This window comes from Drosophila gunungcola, unplaced genomic scaffold (assembly GCF_025200985.1).
Source record: "Drosophila gunungcola strain Sukarami unplaced genomic scaffold, Dgunungcola_SK_2 000001F, whole genome shotgun sequence".
Lineage (NCBI taxonomy): Eukaryota > Metazoa > Arthropoda > Insecta > Diptera > Drosophilidae > Drosophila > Drosophila gunungcola.
In genome coordinates, this window is record NW_026453197.1 from 13160213 (window position 1) to 13182664 (window position 22452).

A 22452-nucleotide genomic window follows, 5' to 3' on the forward strand; every position below is an offset into this window, starting at 1 on the left:
TTCAACTTTTAGTGAATTGAATACTTTTAATATTTTAAAGCATTTATAAAATTGACTTATGCCCGTTTGCCAGATCAAATTAAAAGTAAGGTTACATCTGAAAAAAGCGAATGGAATTTGAAATCCACATAAAAAAAAAAATGCTGAAAAAGGGAACACTTTTATATTATAATTTAGTTTTTCATAAATTTTAACTATGACAGAATTTACTGAAGAAATAAAAATATCAAACAGGTATCTAAATATGTTTCTATAGCTAATATACTCAGATCGACTGCCTTGAAGGAGTGCACTGTAGAGGCTAGAAATCACGACCGAGACAAGCTCAATGGTTGCCTTAACGGCTAACACTGTCCATTCATCACTCGGAAAAATTGAGGAAGCAAAAAGTGGGGGACTTAGGTGGCGAAAAAGTTGAGTTCAGTCTGGAGAAAGATGAATGACTTGACAAATGCCCTGGTCATGAATCAAATATCAATTTGACAAGCGGAAAACTCCAGGGAAGCTCAGGTGGCCCTTGCTCCGCCAAAATAGTACCAACTTTATTCAATTTAATTGCGGCGGACCCAGTTTAAATGACGTCGAGCTGTGTAGCTAAGAAATGTTCGGCAAAGATTAAACTTCAAATTCGCTGAGGGGCCAAAGATTAATGAAAAACTTTCGTCGGTGCAGTTTGCAATTTTCGCCGAAAGTGTTTATTAAGTTTAGCTGCAAGTTAGATTGGCCTGCTCCGGCATAAAAGAAGCCAAGGAGCCATCAAAACTTGACGACGTTTCATTAGCAGGCGGAGAAAAGCTGAAAGCTGAATACTGAAGTCAGGAGGACAGGACAGCACGTCTGGGGAATTTACATAGAGCCGGCAAAACAGAAACAAACACACAGACACACGCATCACATTAATTATAAACAAGCCAGCCGCATCCGCTGGGAATTTCGGAAAAGCCCAATCTACTTGATTAATAGTGTGCAAGAGGCAGGCAGCTCGAAATCTCCTCGTCACTCGTCTGTTTCCGCTAGATAAATGGCAAAAAAGCAAACAATTAACCCAACAAAAGCAGTGTCACCTGCGACTCCCGAGTTGGGGATACAAAAAGATCTCCATGCCCATCCCCATCGCCAATCCCATCCCCATCCCATTTTTGGCTTATCAAACGGACAGAACACCGAGCTGGACTCGAAATAGTTCAACTTCCTGGCGTTGCACTCCGGGCGTTTCCATTTTTATTGCCACCGTCCGGGGAAAAAAATGAAGCGAGGACCCAAAATGAAACCGGAACTCGAACGGATGCCAAACGCCACAGTCAGTTTTTGCAATATGTCGCCAGTCGATATGGCCACTCCTATCTATATATCCATGGCATCCGTATCCGTTTCTGCCCCACTCGCTCCTCATTGCCATGCAAATCTATGCCAAGCTCGGCGACAGTTATGCCTTCAAAATCGGGATAGGAGTTTGCATAAAATGTTTTATACTTTTTCCGCTATGCAGTCTTAAAATATTCCAGAAAATCTGATTTAAATCATTGAGTAAGAATTCATTTAAAAATCTATTTAAAGAGTGTTATAAATATTGCCTGTTTTTGTATCAATAAAAGGCAGTGTAGATATTTTATATAGATTATAATCTAAGCTAGATCCATTTTCATAGGTGTTTAAGTATTAAAGTATTAAGTATTAAGTATTTATAACCTGTTTAAACATAAACATTAATATATAAATCCAAAAACTTACTTTAATTCTCTAATCTACTTTATGTCAAGATTTTATTTCCTGTCATAACAAAGCACTTAATAAATGATCATCCATAAACTCGTTAGCTAAGCTGCATACCTTAACCAAATAAATATCTTTTATATTATTACGGCTCGGATCATTATTTACGCCGTCAACAGTCTTTTCAAATATCTTAAAAATATGTAAATGCAGCAGCAAAGTGGGTGAGAAAAATTCCAAAGGGTCTGGCCGCTTAGCAAAACGAAAAAGGAGCAAATGCATTTTTCAATGACGCCCCGAGAGCTAAAAACTTGCATTTGCATGCGTAAGCTAGTGAAACCCGGGGAACCCGACCACGAAACATTTGAAATGAGGTTGCACGGTGCTGTTGCTTATGCACAGTTGAAATGTGGCCAAGCCAGACGGAAAGCTGGAAAAATGGAGGGCTAAACTGAGTTGAAATGCGGTTGGTTTGGGGATATTATTAAAAATTCTCGCAATGCCAGTGGCAGTGAAGTTCAGCTATGCGCAGAGGTGTTAGAAAATACCCAGCTCATTACTCGTGGCCCGTGGCCCTTTTTTTCCCCACCGTCTCTCTCTCTCTCTCTCTTAAAAGTGTGACAACCCATTTCCAAACTGGTTAAAACATTTGAAACACTTTGGCAGAAAGTGCTGACGAAACCCGCATTCCAGCTCGCCCCTCAATTTGTCCCAAAAAAACTGAACCATCAATTTCTAATAATGTAATTTGGTAAACGTCATTTTGCACAGGGAACAACCCCCTCGAGGGTGGAAAACTTTCTCTGCCCCACTCTCTAGCCACACTTTCATCACGTTCAGCTGGGGGAGAAATTTGCATTGCCAAAGTGAAAATAAAAAAATTTGTTGTTTAACGAAGGCAGTTAGTCAAATATTTGCAAGTTGCATCAGCAAATGCCAAAATGAGCAGAGAGACGGAAACTCAATTACTGGCCATGACACCTCACAACAATGCTGGCGGAAAATTGAGGGGAGGCTATTGCCAGGGGGATTGAGCCATCCACACCCACATACAAAAGGCAAATGCAAATACAAGCCAGAAACATTCGCACGCAGGATGAATCCGATCCGGAAAGAACTCGGTTCGACAAGGGTGGGCAATCATTTCCATGGGTGCAAGAAGAAATTAAAATCTAATAACACAGCTCAGAGCATAAATATTTGTTATACTTTCCACATCAAGTTTAAGGCTCGAAATCGGAAAAGGACTGGGGACAACCCCTGTTTATATAGTTTACGGTCGCCAGGAAAAAGATGCGAATCCGAAGGGATGAGTTCCAGCTACATAAAAACAAATGATTCAACACTCTATAAGCCCCAGAAGGTGGGTGGTTGGGTGTGTGAGTGGCCTAGACTCCAGGGTAACTGCAACAGACAACCTTGATATGTCCGCATGATCCTGTGTTCCTATTCCTTTTCCAGTTCCTGTTGGCCGGGCAACCTGTGCTGTGCAACATTTTGCTGCCGCCTTAGGTGAGGCTTCTGTTTTTCCGCCCGTCTGCAATGCTCAAACTCCATTTCCGCAGATTGCTCTTTGTTGTTTCGTCCCCTTTATTTTGCGGTGGGAATTTCGGTGGTTGCAAACGCGAGGGTGGACTCAGGAGTTATCCTTTCACTGATCTAATGATAGATTGTAGTTTAATATTGTTCAAAAGATAAGATCTTTGACTGATCTAATGATAGATTGTAGTTTAATACTGCTCAAAGGTCATTATTTTTAATCTGTCATATCTTCTCAGATCTGACAGCTCTGAAAAATTTTAAATTTCAGATAAGAGTTTCTTATTTCTAAATTTGATTTTAATTTATGCATCAAAAGGGTAGATTTTTGTTTTACCTTCTTTTTGCAATTAATACGTTTTTCATTTCATTTAACTATTAGTAACCACAGTCATAAGATGGATACTATCCTATTTGGCTTAGAACTTATGTAATTTATCATTTTAAATGGAAATTTGGAAAGTGGCGTTTTAAAATAAAATTTATTTTAACTGGTCTTAAAATTAGGTATTTAATTTTCAAATATATATAAAATATTTTAACCTAAGTTAAAAAGTTCCCTTTTCCGCATCCGAAATATAAGGTATTTCATATATTTCCCATATGTTTTGTCCATTTCCATCTAGAATAATTTGCTCAATCAGCCCTCTTTATCCGGATGTGCACCCCAGCATCATTTTTGAGCTTAGACTAGCACAAATGTCCTGAAAAGGGAGTTGTCTATGGCAGGTCTATTACAGGTAGAAACATCATGAGCAAGAGGGTAACTTTTCCTGTTTGAAAGTTTTTAAATGAAATTTAGTTCAATTTGATTATGATAGAGGCGCACATATTGCATTTTATATGGCGCTGCTGACTGTAGTTGACGTTCAGTCGATGAGTGTAATCTTGGCTGAAAATTTATTTCAACACCCTTTCACCATTTTCCCCCTTGTTCAGTGGGCGTAATTGATGGGAGGGAATTGTTTCCATTTACTGAGAAAAGTCTTTGAAATTCAATATGCAGTTTGGGTCCAACGTTGGTTGGCCAACATCCCCTTACCGAAGGCCAATACAAAATCAATTATGGGAATCAGCGCGCCTGGGAACGCACACACATTCTGATACCATATATCATGGAGGTCCTTCGAACTGTACGTGCGTGTAAAGCAAGTTCTAAGCCTGTGTAAAACTATAAATGGCACACAGGACTCGGCGATGTCGCCTGCGTAGGCTTAAGTGTGTTTGACTGCGGCTAATATTTATTTCCGGCAAATAAATCCTCCCCAAACCTACACCCAAACCCTATGCCAACATCCAGCACTCCGTCCCCGGGGCGAAAAAAAAAACAGGATCAGCAAACAGCAAAACAAAAAAGAAAATACAGTAAAACCAGGTTATTAATTTCTCACAAAGGGTCCCCACAAATGTATCTATATGGCTAACCTTTGACAGATGAAGGGGTATATCGATTTCAAAGGAGCACAGAATTTAACAAAAAGTTTTCAATTTAAATTTAAATTGTACAATTGTATTGGTATAAAGATACAAAAATATAATTTAGAATTCTTTAAATATAACAGTTTTCCAAGAGTATTTAAGGGTCAAAACTTAGCGCAATAAAAAAACTAGGTAGTTCTTTTCTCACAAAAGATCCCCCATTTGTATCGTAATAAATTGTATATTGACAGCAAACCTTTTTAAATTAAATAGACCAATTTACAAAAAAAACTAAAATAGGAATTTCTTATTGGTAATCAGCAAAGAAATTAATTAAGAAATTAAATTAAAATAAAATTTCAAGGGTATTCAAGGCTCCAAATCCCTTCCACAATTTTTTTATATTTTATTCCCCATAATGATTCTGCATGGGGACACATTTGGGCATTAGTTTTATGGCATTTATGTCGCAACCCCAAAGTAGCACAAAAACAGCGGGAGACAGGGAAAAAATCGTTATTGATAGCCCCCTTGTTGCAGGATATGTGTTGTCTACATTCTGGGTGCACATCATAAATTTCATACTCCTACACCTTCTCCACCCTTAGTTTCAGTTGTTATTTGCTTGTTATAACTCTTATCACTAGGTTACGTCTGTGGCTATTCATCTTGTCAATTTTTGTGAGTTGTTGTCTGTTCTAATTAGCTACAAATCTCAGACATTTGCTTTTGCCCTTCCTATTTGACAGCTCACCATGATAAATATTTAATGCTATCAGTATTTGCACAAAAAGCCAGCCATTTCCAAGCAAGAACTTAAATTCAAAGTAAGCCATTTGGACAAGAAACCCGAAACGGATTCACAATCTGAGCAAAAGGTAAGGTACAAAAGAATCTTTTTGCATTTCACTTTACTTGCGAAAATATTTCTTGCTTATTTTCATTCAAAGTTGGGAAACCCTTATTAAGGAAGCTATGTGAGAATAATAGACAAATAGGAAAATTTTAATGAATTTTAAATGATGTTTAACATAATTAAATATTTATTTGAGTTTAATTGAAAATATTCCCATGACAGGATTAAGCTAAAAAAAATTATGTAGTTTGTATTATTTATACATGTTTCGGTGGTGCTTACCCCTACCAATACCAATCATCACTAATGTTTAAGAATCTCTGAGTCTTTACAGATTTGCCGACATTTCTGTTTATTTCCATTTACATTTATATGTAAAGTGTGTCAGCAAAGCTCTTTTGCCGAGGTAATTTTATCTCTGACTCTCGAGTTTCTTTGGCTTAAAAATATATTAAACAGACAAGAGAAAACTCCTTTCCCGGCATTTCGCACAGATTTATTTGCCATGTTTTCTTACCTTTCAAGTGCACAAATATACAACAACTTGAAAGGGAAAAATGAGGAAGACAGAGGGCATCATGAGCCAAAAGAAATGTAAATAACTGCGACGAGAGAATTCTTTTTGCTGTTCGCCAAGAAATGCCAGAAACAATGCAATTATTTTATGTGCCCAGCATACTTGGCTGCATTGACTTGTAAATTAATTGCATATTTTCGAAGGCCAAGCTCTGGCTTATGGCGCCAGCGCCAATGCAAGCTGTGCCGACCCAAGGGCAAAAAACCAAAAACTTTTAATTAGTTGCACAAACAACAACAACATAAGCAGCCTCAGACTTGAAGTAGAATTTAATAAATAAATTTCTCAATAAGCCAAAAATGCGCAATTTCAGTTACCCACTGCAACTAGACGGCAAGAACAGTTTAAAATATGCATTAACTGGTCGAAAGCGCCAACAAAGCGCCGACTGCAAGCCTCCGTGGAAGCCTGCCCATTCTGGTTAGTGGCCAAAAATTATGGCTATAATTTTTCACAGCTTCCAAAAGAACCAGAACAGCCGGAACGAGGCCCAGGAAACTTTCCCAGCTCCGCTCTAGCGATTATCCCATAAGCAAAAAAGTAAAAAAAAAAAAAAAATGGAAAAAAAAAAAAATAACTCTGAAACTTTTCCCTTTTCAACATTGCTGGTCTGATGCATTCTTGCAATAGAAATAGGGAATAGGAAACCAGGAAGCAAAACAGGATCTGGGGACATTATAAATCTGTCACGATTATTGTTAAATAATGCATAGGACTTGATGTTTTGTTTGGCCAACGGAAAGCAACTTAGTCGCCGTCCAGACGGTGTTATTTTAATTTTAAATTTAAAACTTGTTGGCTTACCTCACAGTTTCAAGTCGTTTGGGATATATTGCCGCAAAAGTTTAGCAACTTTTAAACTAGTTAGCACTTTTCTTTATGTATTTCTTTGAATTTGAAATCAGGTTTGCTTTTACAGCTTGCATATCTAAACGATAACAAATGTTCATATTTTTTCAAATATTACATTTCTAAAAATGTTCTGCAAAATGCTTATTCCAACATATAATGAAATAACCTGCTTAATTATTTAATTTTTCTATGTGTATGCTTTTAATAATTTAACAAAAAAAATATATTTGTATTTTAGGTATTTTATATTTATATTTGCAATACCTTTGAACGGAAATTAAAAGAAATAAAGTAACAAATAAAATACTCTACACAAAACTTCTGCATGAATAAAAACATTTCTTCATTGTTTCATGGCTTTGATTATTTTAATGTACAAAGCAAATACGTTTTAAAGCTTTATAATAAAATAAAAACATAAAAAAAGACCTTAGCAACAAAAATTCTTTTAAGCAATTTCACTTTTATAAATTAGGACTTTCCTTAATTATCCTTAAACTATTTGCAGCACAGCCCATTTCCCCTGAGAACCTAATCTTCGGCTACTGTTCTATTTTCTGCCGGTCTATTACTCTAACTATCATTTAAAAGTTGGCGTGGGTGGGTGATTGGGGGTAAGTCGCTCCAGGAAGAGCTTCTTTCTGCGTCTGTTTGAGTGCTGTCTGGACGGCCTGACATGTTTTAAGCATAAGTGCAACGCATTTAGCTGTCAGGGCTGCATTTTGCAGTGCAGTGCGGAGTGCGGACTGCGCTAGGAGGAGCCTTCCTCGTCCTGGCTGACTGCCTCTGCCTCTGCCTTTGCCACAGCCTTTAATGTCCCGCATGCGGCCACTAAGTGACGTCGACGGAGCCGCCGTCCATGTAAATAAAATGGATACGAAAACGAAAATTCGAGCCCTTGCAGCAAAGGACAATTCTCTGGTACACTGGTGGCTTATAGTGCGGCAAATTGAAAACTTTAAGTGTGCCGGAAAATTATGAAATGTGCATTTAAGCCAGGCATTTCGCATTTCGAGCCGGAAAATGCAAGAATGAGGAAGTCGTTGTCCTTGTCCGACTGCTCCGACTGTCGCCATCACATGAGCAGCCAACATTGGCATTAATAATTCAGTGCCGCCAGCTGGAAAATTCCTCGAAGGACGCAACGACTGCCCACCGAATTAATACAGAAAAATTAAAATTGTTTCATTTCTTCGCCAATATAATTATGAATGAAATAAAAATATATTTTCTCTATAAACTGCAGCTTAATCTCCTTATTTTGTGGGGGAATGGAATGTCCATTGGGGAAAACATGCAGCTTTTACAATATTGACAGTTGCAGTTGCAGTTCCTTATCGAGGACATTCATGCTCGCTTAATTGTTAAATGCAAAAGCGAAAATAATTTATCGTTTTTTGTTTGCATGCAGGCTTTTGTTTTTGGTTTTTTTTTTAATTCGCTGTTGCCTGAAATGCGAATGGCAAATGGATTCACGTGAGCACCATAAGTTGAAAGCTGAGTTTTTTTATTACAGCATTCAGCTTTTATCCTGATGATTTTTATGGAGGAATTTTGTGTAATGTTGTGTATTTTTCATTGCTGTGTAAAACATATTTTCTAAAGCTTATATTTGCTTATTCAACATTTTTATACTTTTCTGCAATTAATTAATTATTATTATAGTAAAAACACACTTTTTCCCTTTTAATAAAAAAACATTGCGGAATTTTTTATTACTAAAGCTAAAACTTTGTGCTTTACTAAAAGCATATACATTTTTTTCCCAGGTACTTCATACAATTTGCAATCATGAAAACTTTTGCAATATTAAATTAAAAAATTTTAAATATGTACTTCTGCAAAGACATCACAATACTAATTAGGTTTTAAAACCAATTTGATTTTATGTCACCCTTTTAATAAAAACATGTAGCGAGCACTTTAATGCCTTTTTGAACAGTGCATTAACGAGCTGCATAAAATGAAGCATAATTTTACTGCAAAAAAGAAGTAAAACAAAATAAGTAAAAATCCAATTCATAATTATGTGCAATTTCGCACATATGGCAATGGCATTTTCCGTTCATTTGTCGCTCCAGGCGCAACATAATTATAAAATGCATTGAACATTTATTGCCGGTCATAAATCAAAAAGTTATCGAAATGAAATCCCAACCCCCGGGATGGCAGAACATCTGATAATCACCAAGGGAATGCAGCAGCCGTAGCGACACTTTTTACAACTTATTGGACTAATCAGAGGCGTTTTTCGAGGGGAAACAGGATAGGGCAGGGTGTGTGTTTGGGATCTGTAAAATAAAGTAGCCGCACGACACGCGACTTGCGAATGGCCGTCACCGGGATGAAGCATCCTCCCCCGCGGAAAAACAACCCACTTTTCCTCCCCAAAAGGGTAAACGGTTTTTGGGAGCCACCCCCTTATTGGTTGCAGCATCCTGTCGCTGCGGCAAGGACACACAACTATGCCTGACAGTTGACAGCTTAGCGCCTCGCGACAAGTTCGCTCTCTACGGAAAACTCCGGGAAAATTCGAGGAAAACGTCAAGGGTGCGGGTGCTAAATTGCATGCCTCGCTGCTGTTTTGCAATTTGCAATTGAGACTTTCGCTCAAGCAGGGGCTAAAAGTGCAAACATTTTTGGACAAAATGGGCAGTAGCCAAACTTAGTAGACCTAGGCCAAAAACCCATTGACCATTCCCATTTCCATTCGCCACAAGCGCAAAAACGGGGATGGGACAGTAATTTATGGTTATGCAAACGCCAGCCGCCGTTTGCATAAATTCCAAAAATGTTTTTGTTTGCTTTGACTTTGATGGAAAGTGGCATTTGGAGTTGAGGAGTCGGTGCTGCGATATAGTGGACTCGAACAATGGGGGTGGAATATGTGAAGTGGAAAACTGTGGTTTAAGTCCGCAAGCAGAATTGTGCAGACAATTACAACACTTGACTCTTGATGCTGCAGCTGTTGGTATCTTGATTATAGCTTCTGGTTTTCACTGGTGATAAAAAGTTTGAGAACAAATGAGATGCTTCAGGGTTGTGGTGTGTAATTTATAATCAAGAATACCTTTTTTGTTAGGACAATATAGTGAACTATTCTGTTTTAATTAAGACTAATGGTCAAAAAATAATCAAAAAGATTGTTTTGAACTTCATTATAACTTCAGGTTTTTCCTGGTAATACAAATTTTAAAACAAATGAGTAGCTTTAGGGTTGTGTTGCATAAATTATAATAAAGAATTGTAAGCAAGAAAAGTAATATTTATTACTTAAAAAAAATATATATCTATACTTTATTTACTTTCTTAAAAGAGGTGGCTAAAATATTGTCATATTGTTATTAAAACTTAAACGTGTATTTTAATAACTTTTTTAAAAGAGCTTGAGAACTTAATAAAATGTAATTTAGTATTACCTATACTAAGTAATGGAAATATATATATTAAACTACTTTATTTATTTTACAATATTCTTTTTCCTAGTATTCCATATTTGTTCTATTATTTATAAATTCTTAGGTGTTGTTCTGTTAAAACCTTTATGTTCTTTGTTTTGTTCAAATTTGTTCTGCCAGGTCATCCTTTTATCTGGTCAATATATACCACCTTCTCGAATGACCTATTTTTCCTAAATTTTCGTTTTTAATCTATTTTCATAACTGTCTTTTATGGAACTAATTTTCCCTTCTCAACTACATCCACTGCAGGCAATGACAGCATTTTACCTTTGACCCCGCCAGCTGATCCTGTTCTGGACCTCCACCCGCCATGGCGCATATCAATTTACATCCCATTTGCTGCAGGACACCCCCTCATTCCTGGCCTTTTGGAGCAAACCTTCATTTGCAGCTCCGGCCATCTATCCAGCCATCTTCCCAACCAACCAGCCAAACAACCAACCAACCACCACCGCCCACAAGGATATGAAAAGCAATGCACTTGACACTTTGCAGGCCACTCCAGTGGGCCAAAAAGTGTGCTTCACTTGATGTCCTGTCGTCGTTTCATTAGTTGGTCCAGACAGCTAAAAATCGCCGCCAGGGGTTTCCTTTAGATTTAGAAGCAATCGCTCAGGGTTGTGTTGTTTCTTGCTTCTTTATTGGTGGCATGCCTCAAAGCGAAAATGTACAGCGCGTATTCCAATTTGCAAATGATAGAAAATGCCTGTGGCTGGGAAAATTGGAAAGGGGAAAAGCTTATGTGACGTACTCCCACTACCGAGCACTCAACACCATGGCAACGAATTTTAATTCAATTCCATTAAAAAAAGAGTCGCTAAGATTGAAACACACACACAGCTGGTGTGGGTGGGTTGGGTGTTTGTTGGTTGGTTGTTGTTACTGACTTTTCCCCGCGCGCTTTTCATTCAACCTGTCCCCCTCGCTTGGGCACACAATCAAACTAATGTTCGGCGGTGGAAAAACTAATGAAGCGAGCAGCGAAAACGCGACGATTGATTGCTCCCCAGAGGCAAATGGAACAACAGAGAGATGGAGGGCGAGGGCAAGGGAAATTGGGAAAGCCAGATGCAGCCCAGCAGAACCAAAGGAAGTCCTCGGAAAACCCCACCCGATTCCGAATTCCGAATTTCAAATTCCGGGGAAATCATTCGCAATGCACTGTGCCTCGAAAATGCACTGCAATGGCTGTATTTTTTGATAATTTATACCCAGCCGTGGGGGTTGACAATTGCGGGTGGTTTTTGGGCCATGGGGTTGGCGAGGCAAGGCTGTACTATAAAGGATGTGAGGGACAATCTAACACCTCCCCTGGGGTGTTTGAAGATGCATAATAAGACTTGTTAAGTTGCTCGCTCGTTAAGATAAGTGAGCCGGCAAATGGCGACAAGTGCGACATCGGAAACAGCCCGCAATGATTACCGGCTTAAGATATGCGAAATTATACATATATAGCAGATAAGTCGATGTGACCTGCTGTGCGGGGTGCTTCCAATGCTTAATGCTGCGATTCACATTACGGTAAGAGGATTAGATGCGAAATGGATGAAAGTTAGTCATAAGGCGACCCCATCGTTGTCTACATTACGGTGGCACTTTTTAGATTTGCATAGAGCAATAGGGAACTTGGATGTGCTTATGGAAAAGCTCAAAGTTAAAAGGTATTAAAGATGGTTTTTTGTTGGCAAATGGATTTAATGTACTTTTTAAAAGCTTTGGAAAAAGATGGTTACCTAAGGAAGACAACGTTTAGGTAATACTAGCATACAAGTGCAGTCAGAAAACAAAGGATTTTAATACTCAGCTCGTTTAGTTAGATTGGATGTATAAATAAAGAAATAAAACAAATGAATGAAACAAGTATTTAGAATTTGAGAGGCTAAACTATGATTTGTCACATTAATTGCGGCTGTATAATAGTTTTGTGTTTTTAGACTTAACGAAAAAGCGAACATAACTAAATCAAATCGTCTGGTCAAGAATTTACATTTTGACTAAAGTTTTGACTAAAATTATAAAACTCTCCGCAAGGATATAAAAATTACTCATATCAAATGTTTAACAAATCTTTGAGTGATATTATGTAAATGTTCCCCAAATATAACTTATTGATTAACATATTCTAATAAAATTTGTTACAAACTCACCTCCAAATACCCCTGGACACTGTCGCACTGCTGCAGCACCAGGATGGCCGGATTGGCCCTCAGTTCGTCGGGGGAGCAGGGCGACAGAAACCCACTGTCCGCATCGCTGTGTGTTGAAAGGGGTCGTGGCTTCCGTATCTTGTACTGGACATGACGACTGGGCACCGGGCCGGGATTGAAGAGCACGTAATTGGACTCCGTGGGCACTGTGTGCGATCGCTGATCCCTTCGCTGTTGCTGCAACAACTGCTGCAGGTGCAGCATGTGATCGGTGCTGACCAATTCGGAAATGGCCCTCTGCTGCTCATAGGTGTTCTTGTCGCAGGACTTTTTGCCACTCCGAAAGGGCGATAGATTCAGGAAAGTAAGCTTCTTTTTCATCGATTGCTGGGCGGGATTGGCCAGGGAGCAACTGCCCGCGGAACTAGCGGAATTTGTGGATGTCGATGATTCCACCAGGGCAGTGGAGGTGGTCTCCGTGTCCTTGGACTCCTGGCTATTCGACATGCTGGTCGTGTGCTCCAGCTCGCCGAAGAGCTTCTCCAGATTCTGCTGCTCCAGTTTGGCATTCACCAACTGCTCGTTGCTATAGGGATTGGGTATGCCAATGTCCAGAGAGAAATCACCTGGTTCGATGATAAAGTAGTTGTGGTGATCAAAGCTGGCCAGGATCTGTGGGCTCTTTGGCCTTGGTTCTGCTTCGGATTCTGCCTCTGGCATGGCCGAGGTCTCTATGATAATTGTCTCCTCCAGTTCCAGTTCTTCGTTGTCGTAAATGACTTCCGGCACCATCTCATCTTCATCCTCGCAAACCAAATGCTGTCTGGAACTGAAGAGGGGATCCCTCAAGCCATGAACAATGGAGCTGGGATATCTCATGGCCTTTTCGTTGATAAAATCCACCGGATCGAAGAGGCAATAGTTCTCCATGTGCGAAGTGGCCGCCTTGCGTTGTCTTACGGGCAGATTCTTTAGCTTTTCGGAGTAGTCAGCAGCGGCATCTTCATTATTATTTGCCGATTCCGGAGCCGGCGGTGGAGGAGATATCTCTTGGCTAATGGGTCGTTCGTCCTGCTGTTGCAAGGACTTCTGCGAACCGCGATGCAAGGTGGCAAACAGGCCGCGTGCTATGCAGTTTTTCAGCTCACTCACACGTCCCTTATAGGGACTCGATTGGGCACTACTACTGAGGATGGAGGCCTCATCGATTCCCAGCTGCTTGCTCAGCTCCTTGCGCTCCTTTTTGCTGAGCACGACCTTGCCCCGACTGGGCGTATTGGGGGCGGAGTGGAGCAGCCGCGAGGGCATTTGCGAAAGGGGCGGTGGTGTGGGTGGCGGTGGTTCCCTGTACGGCGGTGGACCCACCAAGCAGGTGGCATAGCTAACTGGCAAATCCGGATAGGCCGTGCTCGATGTGGTGCTGGGTTCCGTGGGCAGAAATTCCAGCTCCATGTAGTTGGCATGTGGCAGCAATTTCTGTTGATTGTCAGTTCTTTGGCCCTTGGGCTTGGCGCCCAGTTGATTCTCCTCGTTCGCATTGCGATCGGGCTTGGTCGACGAACCCGACCGCAGTTTACCCGCCGCCTGACTGGACATTTCTAGGATTTCATTGCTGCTTCCATGGGCTCAGCACTTTTCACTCACTTACTCACTCACTCACTTAGAATTTTGTATACATTTCTTCCACGCTGGGGCAAAATTAATGGTTTCATAAATCTTCATCTTTATGGTGGGCAAAAAGGCGTTAATGGGTTTTCTAGTCTCACAACAAAAAAAAAGGGACTCTCTCTCTGTCTCTCTGTTTGCATTTGTGTGTGTAATTGGATTTTTGAGCTGATGCATGTCAAAGTTAAATTAAAACTGACCCAGCGAGTCGGGAAAAAAAGGTTATTTTTGCGGACAAAGTCATGGTCATGGTTACGTCGTGGTTTTGTCTGCTTTTGAAGTGTTTTCGGGAGCCCCAAAACAATGCCAAAGTCGAGGTTTTTATAATTTGTCTACAAAAGCAATTAACAGGAAAGCCCACGCTTCAAGGGTTATGAAAAAAAGGTGAACAATTCACATTAAATTACTGCACACTCCGTTTTATCTTAAATTATTGCAATAAAGCTACAGAATAAAACCTTAGAAGCGTCATATATTTCCAAATATATCTAGCTTTGTTAAAATCAATAAACACAATTCCACCTCTTGCTATACATTTTTTTAAAAGAATTTTTGTTTTTTATTTAAACCTCATACCTGCAAAATCACAGGTATTCTTTTCATTGATTTAAAAATACTCGAGTAAAATTGAATGTGCGATGGATGGAAAAAAAGGAAATTCAATACGAAAATGCATATCAAGTGCTCCTTAAAGTTTCACATTTGATTAAGTTTCGTTTTACCTTCAGTGAAAGCATGAAGGAGATATCAATAACAAATTGACTGCAAATGGATACATGAATTTATTAAGTGGAAAGCGAAATGAACAAAAGAATTGCTGAACAGCCAAGTGCAGATATCTTTTCCACTACAATCGCTCAGATTTGGTTAGTAAACATGTAGTGAACAGGAATAATTGAAGCACATATCATATCGCTGTTAACCAAAAAGCGATTATCTCACCATTGTTTCCAGTGGGAAAACCAACACGAAACTTTTCGAGCTAGAGTTTTAATTTCTTTTATTTTAGCCCACTCACAGAACTATGACGAGGCACCAGCAGTAAAAAAGAGCAATTTTGCCTGGCCAATGTGGAAACAACTGAGAGGGAAAACCGAAATGGAAAAAGTTTTATTGGCAACAAATTGAAAACCGCCTGGCCATTTGAGCCAGTGAACCAACAAGTTGCATAATTGTTGGCGCATGATAAAATTAAACGCCCTGAAATGAGCCGATGTCCCAAATGGCTCCTGCTTCTGCTTCTGCTGCTTTTTCCAGCTCCTGCTGCCACTTCTTCCGTTTCCGGCCACTTCTCAGACTGCAGGTGGCATATAAAAGAAGTTACTCCACTTAAGTGGAGTTTCTCTGCCGGTGTCGGTCGGTGCGACGCCCCATAAAGTATACACAAAGTAATTTGCAATTAAAATGTTAATTTTTAATTGAATTGCAGATGACAGTAGGCAATGGCAGTTGTCTCGAATACTGAATCAAGTTAATTAGTGCCAAAGAAGGGATCGGGCAAAGAGGGTGCCTGTATCACTCCAAGGTTGATTAATCCAGATTAGAACAAAGTATGCAAATTAACTGGTGATAAATGCGAATAATTGTAATGCCACTTCTGATGAAAGAAAGAAATCTGTAGACTTTTTAACCATTTAAGCCGTTTTAATTACAATTCTGATAGTCATTTTTAATGATTTGAAACTTAAATGACATCTTGTGTTTTACAAAATTTAATTAAATATAATAAATATATTTAATATTTATAAAGCTTTAATTACTCTTTAAAAGTTAATAAAAGTAAGCTTATCTCAACTTCAAGTTGTTTTGAATTTTGAATATATTTTAAGCATTTGAACTTATACAACTCTAAAATCAAAGACTTTATCTATTCCCTGAAGCTTTAAAACCACCTCAAAGCCACAAAGATAGTGCACTACTTCGGAATCACCTAATCCCTGACACTTTCAGTTTCTATGACTACTCACATAAAGGAGGAGGAAAAAAGTGAAAGACATCGGGAAGAAAGGCGGGACTCAAAGTTAAACACTTTTGCTTTGAGGTTGAAGTTACTCGCACTTCATCTGCTTTTGCTTTGCTTCCAGCTGGCAGCAGTCAAAGTTGACAAAATACTTGTCATGATTTGTGCATTGAGTTCTGGGCGCACTGTGCCCGCCCTCAGTTCTCAACTTGTAATTGCAGCTTTTCCAGCTCTGCGGAGTGAAAAAAAAAGTGTCCCAAGTCCCGAGTTACACCCACTGGGAAACCAGACATTTTGCTCTAGGCCATCAAGCCGCAAACTTTACGAGTTGATAGCTGAAATAAAGTGGAGCATGCATTGGGGCGCTTTTAGCCCACCCACCCACTTCATGACATCATTTTATTTGCACTCAATCTCAGCTCCCTTAGTGGAGCTTTCTGCGCCCAACACGCTGTGCAAACTTCGCTGCCAAGTTGGTTAGAAATGCTTTTGATTTGCTGGTAAGTTGACCAGCCGCCCCTCCGACTTTTCTCGACTCCCTTTTCATACAAAGTCCACTTAGAAAAGTGCACGCTTTTCTTTCTTTCATCCAGTTGCTCTTGTTGTACGAAAAGCCCAACAAAACCTAAAATGTTATTCAAACAGAAAAGAAAAGTATAAGTACGGCGATGCAGAAATAAATACTAGTTGTGGAAGCCCCTTCAAAAACCCTTTAGATACACTATCAAATAGTTTTTATTTGAAAATTATATATTATTTTAACATTTAAAACTTGAAATTGAAATTATAAAAAATACAAAGTCAATGTATTATAAAGTCTATTTCTATTATAAGCTAAGCAAAATGCAATGTTTAAAAAAAAATGTACTTTTATTAGATTTTTAATTTATAAGAACAATTTATAAAAAAGTTTTAAAAAATCGATCCCCTTACAAAAGTTTATAATTATGCAACTATATATTTTGATATTTACTCTAAAATGTAAAACAACTAATTTCGTTGCTTTCTTTAAAAAGGCCAGTGAAAAATAAATAAATATATTGACAAGTTCTAGTTAAATAAAACGTTTTTTAATTATAAATTTAGAGTTTCTTAAGTCTCGGCATTATCCAAAAATACACCCAACACTTTGGTTAATAATTTGAAGTCACTCTAGCACCTAAACTTTTTGACATAGGGTATTATAAAGTGGTAAAGCATGTAACAAAAAATCAAAGAAAGAGGAAAAAGCGAACTACAGTGCGTATGACAGTTTGAAACACTTCTAAAGACTTTTGAAATATGCCGCAAAGTTGGGGGGCGGTAGGCGTGGCAAAGTACCACAAAACCAACACCCCAACGCTAGAGGGCAAAAACAAAAGAAACGAAAACCCTAAAACAGAATCTATGTGCAATTCAATTAAAGCGCAATTTGCAAGCAGTCATCATATTTTCGTTACTTAACGAGCCAACTACGGGGGGCATTTGGTGGATAATGAGGGGGCGTGGGGGGCGTTGGGGACTTGTGCAATTTAATAAGACCCATTGAGTGGGGGAAAACGGAAATCGCTTGAGGAAATTGTGTGTTTCAAGCAAAAGCATACATAATAAACTCATATAAAAGATTGTTGCATACTTCGGGGAGCAACCAGGGGGGGAATCCCGGGACATAAATACCCATATTTGCAATTCGAACAAGTGGAAGTGGAAGTGGAAGTGGAAGTTGGATGGCAAAAGGCAGAAGGAGGGTCTTCTGGAGACAGGCGTATATCCCCAGGCGGACAACGGCGAGGAACAGGAAGAAAAAGGCGAAAAAACAGCGGGGACTACGTCGAATGTTATTAAAAAATAGAAGCAAAGCACTCATTTTCCCTCTGCGCCAGCAAAGTCATAAAATTTATTAAATGCCTAAAAGTATGACAGCAATAGACAATTTATGGTGGGGGCAAGCAAAGAAAAACGAGAAAACGAAAAAACGAAAAAAAAAAAAACAAACTAACTGCGGAAATGAAAACAAGATTTTCTTCTGGTTTCCTTTACCCTGCGAAATTCTGTAAACATAGCGGAATTTTAATGGCCCTGTGCTAATTCAGCCATGATGTATAAATATTTATCAAGAACATTTTAATAAGCGTCAGCTGCAATCGAAATTAGCTGGGAAATATATTAATATTTATGAGAGAACTGTCACTTGGCATAAAATCGAATTCTTGTAGGAATTTAAAAGGGACAACTGTTGTCTATTAAGTATTGGAAATGGCAAAAAGGAATTATGCATTTTTAAAAAAATTTTAAAGAAGAACTCGGGTTTTAATAAAAAAAACTTTTGTAAGGCTTAATCGATTTTTAGGTTATTTTTATAAAAGTAACATATTCAGATAACACTTTAGAAACAAAAAATGTTTCTTATTATTTAAAAAAAAATTTTTGGGATATACTAACTCCAATATTTTATTAATATTAAAAGCAGATGCAGATGATACAAAAATTAAAATACTGCTGTTATTCTGAGATCATCCGTAATTAAAACATTTCATAGTCCCGAAAATAACAAAGCTAGTTCCAAACTAAAATTGCCCGTCTTTTGTTAGGTGTGTAAGACGATTTGTTTCTCCATTAGTGAAATAGCCACCGCTTGCGCCCTTGATAACAATCGAAAAAACCTTTTGAATATTCATTAGCCAGACCGCATACCATTTACACTAATTTAAAGTTACTTCCATGCTCCCGCCTCGACAATTTTCCGAGTCATTGTCGACGTGGACAGCAAAAGCATATTTCAACTTCATAAATTGAGCAAATAAACAGGCGGAGCTGGTGGCGAATGTCCCTGCAGACGGATGTGCAACCATATGGTCACGCCTCAAGCTCATAAATTAGCACCATACGACGACGGACGCAACGAGGACTATTCAATTTGAGGATGGCAAGAGGGACATTTGTAAGGATTTGGCCAGGTGCACGAAGGCCATTAACATAAATGGGTCGCAACGAAGGCAGCTAACAAGGATAACAACCAGTTCGCATTCAATTCGCCGCCCTGTGTTTTTAATTACGTAAGCGGAAAAGACATTTCCAACTTATTACGTGTCTTCACTAATCCGCTAAGGACACAAAAAATTGCGTACAATCAATCCTAAGGATTTCACAGTGCAAGGAAAACAATTTTCCATGGCTGTTTCGGGTCTTGTTTCGCATGGCGCAATTTTCCACTACATCGGATTAAAATGTGATATGTTTGGGATTGTTTACACACAGTTCGGTGGAGTTTTTTGGGGATCGCTGGTGTTGGGGCGAGTAAACGGGAGCAGACAGTCGAGACATGTGTTTGTTTACGAACTTTTGGCAGCTTTGTTTTCGGGGGCGTGCCACGTTTCACTGGAGTGGGTCTTAATTTCCGCTTCGTAAGCATTTCTTTTTCACACACAGCATCTTTTTTTTTTTGCTCGTCCTTTTGCTTGTACTCGTTTTTTTTTTTCTTTCTTTGTATCCATGATTTTTGTTTATTTTGGATTTGTTTGCCCTTTTTCCTTTACATGCCTGCTTGAGTACTTCCGGTTACGCCGGAAGTGAGAGGAGCACATATCAGACACAGTGGGACACAAACGCATGTCAGGGGAGGGGGCTGGGTGGTCTGTTGGGGCTTTAATTGCTACGAGTGGAAAATTGAATTCATCTTCCATGTCTCCATATGTGCGGAAAGCACGTTACACATCCTTAATGCAGTTTCAACTTGCCAAGTCTGTTTTGTATGTTTCCTATGTCCTTAAAATGAAGCAACAAATGAATTTAAGAAAAGCTTTAATGATAAAAATAATCCATTTTTAACTAAATTTATATAAGATCTTATGGGTAATTTTAACGAGGCTACCAATTAAAAATGTTTAATTTAAAATCCAACAAAATAAATAATTTTAGACCCATTTTCTCACATGTATGGTAAGCTAAAAGTTGTCAATTGAAATGTAAATTTGAAATCCTGTTTTAAGCTAACCGTGAAAAATATGTAACATATATTCTAGATCAAGATTAATGGATGAGTCCATATTTCTGTACTGTCCGTATAAACTTCAAGATCTCAACAACTATGAAACACATAGATTTGGGATTTAACAACCAGATTTAACAAGCAGATTATTACATCTTATAGTCTGTTATCTGTATGACGTTTCATTTTTCGAACCATTTTATTAGAAGTAATTAACATAAGTCCAAATTTTGTGGCTCTGGCGACACCTAAAGCCCTATTATTTTCTGTACTCACTGTTTACTATTCTCATCAAAAATATTTTCCTAATAAGTGCTTTTAAAACGCATTGTATATAAATAATGTATAGCGGTATGTAAACGCTTTCTTAAAATGTTGGAAAAACATATTGTTTGTATAAACTTTAAGCTGATTTTATGTTGCTCAACACGTTCGCGGAAGTTTTGGCTTCCGAAAATTAGACAAACACGTCTTACTCTTGTGTGCACTTCTACTTTCGGCGGCATTTGACGCATAATAAGTAAGGGAAACACACATGAAGAAAATAAATGCCGATGGATATGAATGGATTTTTTCGAGGATTTGTTTGAATTAATTGAAATGATCTTTTTAGAATCAATGGTAATTTAGCTATCAAAGCGCTGTGTTTTGGTGTACACAAAATTTGGATGAATAAATAATGCGCAAGCCTTAAAGCTCACAAGCTGAACCTAATTTAACTAGTGAATTAAACTTCAATTGAATTTTAAATATGTTTGCATAGTTAAACATACGGAAATAATACGTAGGAAATAATACGTAGGCTTACCTAAAAATCACAAATCAAATATGTAGGATACATATATGGGAAATTTAATTCGCCCTTTTGTTTGATTGTTTCCATAGAAAGATTTTTAATAGAATCAAATGCATAAAGTTTAGCATTAACTGGCTATAAAGATATCCGTAATCCTTGTAAAATCCATTTCACAGTAGGCTCTCCCCAAAATCTTACAAATTAATACACCCTATATCTTTGACTCAAGAAATCCGCCCTTACACGCACTTTGAGATCCTCATTATGGCACATCATACCATCTAATTTAAGGCATGACAATGGCTTGGTGTTTCTTTGAAACGTTTTCGCCGAACGAGAGATTTTCTGCGACTGATTTTTATTACGCCCACAAGCGCAATAATCGAGCGAGGGCACGCACCAAATGTCAAAAAAGGAGACTTCCTTAAAACGAGAGGCCTAAGCCAAAAAGACGACATTACATTTTATTATCTATTATATCGTGGCTCCTACATTAGCTGAAAAATCCATACACACACACACACACACTCACACTAGACAGAGAGAGAGAGCAGGACATAAAGTAAACATTAAAACAGGAAACGGAAGTCACGGCGTTGTCGAAATGGCCAACCGACATTCATAGACAATGTCCTGTGGCGGTGGTTATGATTATTTTGACTCGCTTATCCTGGCGAGTGTGTGTTCTGGCATTTATGATTTTTTTCGCCGCCCTTTTTGTTTCACATGTTTGCGGTGGCAGGGGAAAGGGTTAAACAGAGGTTGGCAGTGGGGTTAATTTACTATGCATAAAGTGTTGCCTGTGCCGCGAACTTCTTGCCACGTTTGCATAACAAATCACTTGACGATTGCACATATATTTGTTAATTCTTCACTTTTTTTGCAGGTCGTTGGGGGTCGAAAATAACGAAGACATTTCTTTATGATAATCCACAGTTGTTAAAGAATGCCGCGTTCCCTTTGGCCAGGACCCAAACTCACGAAATGACGTAAAAATGACGGCAAAAGCGGCCAAGTGAAATTATGGCGAACGCGTGCGTCGAGCAATGAATACGAAGTGCGCGCCACCACAGTCAAAAAAGCACTGGCAGGACTTCGAAGGACTCGCAGGACCAAAAACACAGAAGAACAGGGAAATTTCCCAAGGACATTTGTCGCTCACTGGAAGCGCTGCCGGTTTTCCCCTTCGCCGGTTGCAATTGACCTTAGCCTTCGAGGATATCCGCCCGCTAGCCGGCTTCGGTTCAATGCACCACCACCAACACCATTAGTTCAGGACGAGGGTTGTGCTGCCTCTCTCGTCTCGGGGAAATTTTCTCCCCTTTAGCCTTGTGCTAGGTCCTTGCTCTGCGTACCGTTGAATGCCACAGGTTTAACAGGTTGATCCGTGACGTCACTGCCGGCCAGGGGAAATGTCACCAAGGGATAGTTATTTTTAGGGGTTCAAGGATATGAATACCGCTTCGGCGGGGATGGAAGTCCCTTATGAGGCATTTAGTT

General features: G+C 38.9%; 1 protein-coding gene across 1 annotated transcript in view; it reads right to left on the bottom strand.

Annotated features, from left to right (window-relative positions):
- The window catches only part of LOC128262927 (protein sickie), a 153772-nt gene extending 131756 nt beyond the window's left edge, over positions 1–22016 (bottom strand). The window contains 2 exon segments of the mRNA XM_052997512.1: positions 12565–14286; positions 21934–22016. Coding sequence (XP_052853472.1) covers positions 12565–14160 — 1596 coding nt within the window. The 5' untranslated portion in view covers positions 14161–14286; positions 21934–22016.
- Between the last annotated feature and the right edge of the window lie 436 nt (positions 22017–22452).